Raw genomic sequence first — 7,500 nt, 5'->3', positions numbered from 1 at the left:
ACAGAATTAGCCCCTTGGATCCAGGTGATGTGACCATCACATGAAAAAATTTGGGTTGAGGGGAGGGTGATGTGAACCTAACCTAACCTAACCTATTAGAAGGTTTATTTTACTTATTTGGCGATTCTGCATTATTACCATCGATGTATGAGTGTGGAATGAAATTTCCGTAAGTGGTGACTGGAAGAGAGCCGGCTCCATGGAGGATGATGCTATTTACATGCTCAGTATCGTATTACAGAAAACTGAATATTATGTAAAAATTTTAAAACAATAGTGTTAAATAGTTTTATTTTTAATGCACTGAGTTGTAGACTACCTGGAGAGATGATTGGAGTCTGTGCAATGGAGGGAGGGAGGGAGGGAGGGAGGGAGAAGAAAAAAAAATAGAATCTAGATAATGCAAATTAACCCTTTGCCGACGGGTGGCATTAACGCACATGCCATGGCATGGCGGGACCATCTGCTGGGGGCACGAGTTGCCATGAGTTTTTTTTTGTTACAATCACGGCAAAAGATTATTTTTCTGCCAGTGAAAGTGTGATTAAATCAGTTTTAACACTTTCTCATTTTTACCATGCAAAAAAAAAACAACAAAAAAAAAAAAAAAACAACACACACAACAAACCGACGATTTCAACTCCATGATGCCGCACACTGCTTATTTTATTCAGACTATAGACTGAATAATGATCAACTATGGAGTCTATATAACAACAAAAATATCCTTCAGTCTCGATTTATCAGGAAGTTTGGCAAGTAGAGACTTTAGAAAATAATGAAAATTGAAAATACAACATATCTTCATAGTATTGCGCAGAAACGGCATGGGATGCTGGTATTTGGCATGAGTGGATACTACCCATCGGAAAAGGGTTAATTGGCTAATACGGACATTGGAAAATGGCCAAAAAGCTAAAAAATGCTAATGTGTAAAAAGAGTGACTAACTCTGTAAATAGGAGGCATAGAGTCTTGTCACCATGCAATGTGTTCGCTTGGCCTGCAAGCAGTCACCCGGCAGCTGCTCACACAAGCCTAATGCCTGGATTTTTGGTGATTTGATTGCTATGATTTTGGATAATTTATGAAACTACAAGACTATAGGAAAAATATAATAATAATAAAATAAAAAAACTAAACAAATAAATAAATAAATAAAACTGCTAGATAAATTCTCTAGAAGCTGAACCATTGCCTCAGTACAGATCTGCATATGCACTAATACACACACATTTTCATCCAACTTTACCCCAAAAGTTATCTTGTTGCCAAGGACTTAAAAACAACAATTAATTTATGGTTTTGCTCCATTTACGGCAAAATTGACTCACACTCTCTCTCTCTCTCTCTCTCTCTCTCTCTCTCTCTCTCTCTCTCTCTCTCTCTCTCTCTCACCTTCACCCAAAAATGTTTATGTGTGTTGCCTTCAAAAAAATCAGAACTAGTGCTCATTATGTAAAAATTGCTGGATATAAATCCTATGACAGACCAAATATTGCTAATCCCTTTATGAGAGAACTTGGCATTTACATAAAGAACTCAACTCCATCAAAAGTGATTGATAACAAATATGACAAATCCTGTGTTGAATATCTTAGTATTAAAACATTTCTTGGCAGTAAATCTATCAACATCATTAATGTATATAATCCACATGCCAAATACCAGCATCCCTTGCCGTTTCTTCGTAATACTATGAGCATATATTGTATTTTCAGTTTTCATTATTTTCTAAAGTCTCTACTTGCCATATTTCCTGATATATCAAGACTGAGGGATATTTTTGTTGTTCTATAGACTCCATATTTGATCATTATTCGGTCTATAGTCTGAATAAAATAAGCAGTGTGGTATCATGGAGTTGAAATCGTCGGTTTGTTGTATATTATTATTATTATTATTATTTTTTTTTTGCATAGTAAAAATGAGAAAGTATTAAAAATGACTTAATCACACTTTCAGTGGCAGAAAAATAATATTTTGCTGATTGTGAAAAAAACAAACAAACAAACAAACAACACACACACACACACACACACACACACACACACACACACACACACACACACACACACACACACACACACACACACACACACACACACACACACACACACACACACCACCTCATGGCATGTCCATACATATACCATGGCATGTATGTACATGCCCCTGGCAGATAGTCCAGCCATGGCATGGCATGTGCGTACATGCCACCCGTCGGCAAAGGGTTAAGAGAGGTAGTGAGCAGCAGAGACACCTAGCTGTCTTTACTGACAGTCAAGGCATTCTCCGTAGGCTCACTGTATTTAATTCAGAAAACAGGGTAACAAGAAATATCTTTCACCAAATTTCTAAACTATCAGAACAGGGTATTCAACTGACACTATACTGGATACCCTCTCATATAGGAATATCATTATGTGACAGGGTTGATCAATTAGCCAGAGTAACACTCTCCCATGAAGATCCATATTATGAAGTACTGCTATCTATCAATCAAATTAAAAAATGTGTTATCAGCTGTCTTTGAGATTATGAGGGTCAGGTATGGGCCACTGAAAAAATGAGAAAAGACAGACATGGTACTATCTGGCATACAAGAGTATTGCTAGGAGATTGGATACAGACACACCCTATAAAGTCTATCATGGACTGTCTCGAAGACACAGGTTACACTGACTAGGCTATGCATAGGATATCAGTACACTATACAATATGTGCAGGATGCAGTTTTGGAGGCAAAACCAGCTTCATATCACCACTGCAAACAGTGCAAAGCTTCCAAGTTGCATAATCTTACCCATTACTTACTCTGTTGCATAAAAACTGCATCCTATCAATCAAATAGTACTGTTCACAGATTAGCACTTGTTGATTTTATGAACTGTATTATAGACACTAGTCTTGTCTTTGACATGATTAATGATATACACAAATAGAAGCACAGCCAGTTTGGTTAGATGCTTTGGTATTTTACCCTGGCTTTTTGCAGGGCATGTGCACTGTTCTGTAAATAAATATTATCAAATCAAATCAAATCTCTTTCCTTTCTCTCTCCCCTCTCTCTCTCTCTCTCTCCTCTTTCCTTTCTCTCTCTCTCTCTCTCTCTCTCTCTCTCTCTCTCTCTCTCTCTCTCTCTCTCTCTCTCTCTCTCTCTCTCTCTCTATTATTTTTTCACTGGCACTAATGATTTACACCCTATAGTCCTCTCACAAACTTGTGAAATTTAAACATTGTCATGTAGTTAACTGAAAAATTTCTGAATACAGCCTAGGGAAGGGTAAAGATATGGCTGGGCAGCTGGAGGTAGCTCAGGTACCAGGGCTCAATCTCAGTAATGGAACCAGGGTTTAAAGCTGATTTTTAGAAACTTAAGATGGTTACGTATCTGCTTTTGCTAATAAGGACTGTGACGTAGTCATCAGTCTTAAGCTCCTACCAGTGGTACCATGATTCATATGATGAAACCATTTTTAGATCTTTCCATTTCTTTTATGGTATGAGCAGCAGTCACATTTGAATGGCTGGGGAAACAATTTTGTTGACATTATAGGAGTTTACTAAGAAATTAATATCAAGGACAGGTAAAAGTATGGGTATCATCCCCTCAAACAACCATGCAATGCATGCATACTCACCTGGAAGAGGCCTGGACTGGGATAAGGTGGTGGATAGCTGATCGTGTACATGGCACCGTTGTGTGGTGAGGGTGAGCCAGCCAGCTGATAACATAGTGTACAGCGAGGGAGTGACAAATGCATGATGAAAGCTCATGACAAAATGAATCAAACAAATAATTCCATTCCACATGCATGTGTACATTGTATTGGAATATAATATGTGTGTATGTGTGCAAGAAAGAGAAAGAGAAAGACAAGAGAAGAGAGAAGAGGTAAAGAAGAGAGAAGAGCAAAGAGATGAGGAAGAAGAGAAAAGAGAAGAGGCATGTGAAAGAGAAATGTGAAATATAAGAATCAAGAAAGAGGTGACAGGACATCACAAAGGCAAAGGCTGACAGATAGTCTTGGCCAGAAGGAAGTGTGAGTTACAGCGCATAGTGAACTTTGGTCATTTTCATCCATTTCTTTAGATGTTCTGCCATTTTAGAATGGCAGGAAGAGAATGCTGGTCATCATCGAAGTAGGTGGCACAGCAATTCAAGGTCAATAAACCCAGTGCCACAGGGAAAATGTAGTATTCACTATAGTTTTGTTTTGTGAAATGGCTCTACACATGTATGATACCACAAGTGCTTAGCCACAATGCAGTAATTTAAGTTGACCTTGTGACCTTCCTGCTTTCATATTCCCTTACATTTTTTTTTTTTTTTTTTTTTTTTTTACAAAATATGAATGCTATCAATATTGATGGCCCTTATCATCATCACAGACACTATAATTATTTTATTTTGTTATTGACATTACTACCTGCAACAGAAGATGAAAGAAAATAGTTTTGAAAGTCAAGAAAAAGAGTAAACAGGTGAGATAGGTAGTACTAGTAATTGGCTCATTAGTGACTAAGTACTTGTGGAGCCATCTATATGACTTGTAGAGCCACCTTTGTATATAGACAATAATTAACTAAACTCACAGTAGGCATGGCATGTTCATACATGCCATACCCAGTGGCAGTGGGGTAACTATTTATTTAGTGGCAATGGGGTAACTATCCATTCATGTTATGATAAAAAGCTATCTTCAGAGGTGGTTATGAATATTACAGGACATCCCCAGGCACTATCAAAGTCTATTCTTTAGCATTACTCCCAATTAACAAATGTGTATGTGTTTGTACAACTGTTCTTTGTTTAGCATTGATAAACACAGTTCCCTACTGAAGTTTGAAAAATATTGTTTTGATGCAATGTTGTGCTGATAAAGATTTGTGAAACAATTGTCCCTATTAAAGTAAATAAAGTGGGTTCTCAACTAAGCACAACTAAAATACTTTCTCATATGAACTGTTGCAAATGTCAATCATTCTTTTCTTTTACTCTATCCTAAATCCTAACCCTCTCTCTTACTGTGTTAAAAATTGTGTTTTAATTAATAATATCTAAAGTAATGTGTAATGCAATAATACTGTGACATACAACAATATACAAACAAAAAAAATAAGGGTGCAACTAATGTCCTGATCATATGCAAATGGACCAAAAGTAACATCAGATCAATACAGATTTCTAAATCTACGTAAAACACAGGCAGAGAAACAGGGAAGATACTCTATATGATAACCAGGTATAAAATAAATTGCAAAAAGTAAGTTTTACTTGAGGTGAAAACTCTATATATACTTTTTTATAATATAAGCCAATAAAAGGTTCTAATATCCTTGACATTTTTGTACTGAAATTTATACTGCCCGTGCATGTAAACAAGAGATAAAAGAATAGGGTCCCAGATATATCAACTTCCCCACACCGACGCTTAACAGAAATCTCTGAGTGTAACAAACTCTGGCAATTTCTGGCAACCACCAGACACTGGATGTGGGAGTCTGCTACATGAAGCTGAACTTCCTGCTCCACATGCTCTGGCGTGTCGCCGCATGTACAGCACGTACAAGAACAGGATATAGATCACAAGTTAAACTTAAGATCATGAAAATGAATCAGAGGGAAGTTGCGTTGTGCTATACGAACTTCGTGGTGCAATAAAATTTGCTCTATGTATAAAACAGTGGTAAATATCAATTGTTCAAGTTGGAACATAGCTTGGCACTTAGCCAACTGCCTCTGGGAGAATATGGGGTTCACTTGGCCTCGGCTCCAGGGACTATGAACAACCAACTGGGTTTTCCTCCAGAGCCTTTTTCAGACACAACCAGTGCATAGCACTTGCAACACCATAGCAACAAAGTGATTTTTTTTTTTTTTTAATAGACCTTGTATGCAATCCTTTTGAAAATTCACACAAACATGATATGCATTTAGTTGCTAAATTGAACCTATAGTAGCCTGAATCCACTTCAATAAATAAGGTTTGTTATATTCTGTGTACAAGATTGAATGCGGTTTTATTGAGGGATAAAAGTTTAAAAAATCACTTATTTTTGCAAATCTAATTTTACTAATAAGAGATTGTACATCGTAATATACAAAACTGCTACTACCATGACTTCAGTACTTCCTTTTCATGTGTCATTTTCTTCAAAGAACCTAACGTGGCAGAATACCAAAATAATGTTTAGTTAGATTCTGTAACAAGAATGAAGGTTTTGGTTTAATTAGGGTAAAGAAAAACACTATTTTGGCATCTAATTTTGCATAATATGAAGATTTACATGTAAATACAAAACTCTACTATCATACTTAGTACATCCTTTTTGTTCTACTTCAAAAATCGCTGCCCAAAAACATGTGGTGTCGGACCATGAGGGTTTTTCCTTAAAAAGAAACACCAAGGGGAATAAAAGTATGAAATTTATATATACACAAAAAAGCATACACACCTGTTTCTTAGGCGATGCCCTAGGGTATGTGATTGGGCATGAGGTCCTAAAAAGACAGCAATGTAGTGAACCCCACACCATTCATAGGCTAAGAGTTAGAGCCAGATCTATTGCTAATGAAATAGATCTACAACTCATTCTACTAGTACCATTTGCAAGTCAACTTTAGGAAGAACTTAAAAAAAGTGAAACATTGTGAAGTTTAAACTTTCTACTTTTTCTCAAACTGATGGTCAAGCATATAAAATCAATAAAAATTCAAGCAGAGAAAAAGAAGACACATACTTAAAAATACAGTATTTGGTGTCTATGTAAGGACCCCAAGCCATGCCAAATTCTTTTAAACATTATTTTCTACCATTATCTACTGCTGAAAAAGAAAAGAAAAGAAAAGAAAGAAAAAAATCTTTTAGGTAGATGATAATGCCAGATTAATGGTTAGTTTATATATTTGATTATGATTTTTAATGGTTCATATGTGGTCAAAACTACAGGGATAGGCCACTAATACCCCCCCCCCAAAAAAAGGAAAAATCTTGAGTGGCTTTGACTTCAGACACCACCAACTCCAGAGGTGAGTAGTAGCACGGCGCAGCTGGCAAATATTCTCGTATTCAACTGCCTTCTTTTCAATTGCTTTTTTTGAGCTGATTCAATAATCTTAAAATCAAATGAATAGTTTTTCTACTGTTATTCACAAATTTGATAAAACTGACATTACATGCATAAAACTACTCTTTCAAGGAGGGACTTCATCTCAATATTTTTTGCTTCTATTGGGTCAACAATTTGCATTAATTAATTACATTTTCAAATTTGTTCTTTATTTTTTTTGCATGAAAATCTAATATTGATTTTTTAGTGATATGAAAAAAATGTCAAATTTGCATTTTCTCCTTTAGTTGAAATGTTGATGAAATTACTTTGAAGAACAAATAAACAATAAATAATCTAGCTTGATATTTATTGCCCACCTCAAGAATATGGCTTGGGATCCTTATGAACATACCATACACATAAAAAAGGAAATGAAATGCAG

The 7,500-nt window shown here is 35.9% G+C and overlaps 1 protein-coding gene across 6 annotated transcripts in view; it reads right to left on the bottom strand.

Moving 5' to 3' along the window:
* LOC119589995 (trithorax group protein osa-like) overlaps positions 1 to 7,500 on the bottom strand; it is a gene marked incomplete at its 3' end in the record, with an annotated part of 39,492 nt that overhangs the window by 13,039 nt on the left and 18,953 nt on the right. For 4 of the 6 annotated variants that reach the window (XM_037938701.1, XM_037938695.1, XM_037938697.1 and 1 more), the window contains 1 exon segment: positions 3,644 to 3,727. In XM_037938701.1, coding sequence (XP_037794629.1) covers positions 3,644 to 3,727 — 84 coding nt within the window. 6 annotated transcript variants of the gene reach the window in all.

Source organism: Penaeus monodon, chromosome 26, assembly GCF_015228065.2.
Source record: "Penaeus monodon isolate SGIC_2016 chromosome 26, NSTDA_Pmon_1, whole genome shotgun sequence".
Classification (NCBI taxonomy): Eukaryota; Metazoa; Arthropoda; class Malacostraca; order Decapoda; family Penaeidae; genus Penaeus; species Penaeus monodon.
Note: the sequence above shows the minus strand (reverse complement) of the source record. Positions and strands in the feature narration are given on the sequence as shown.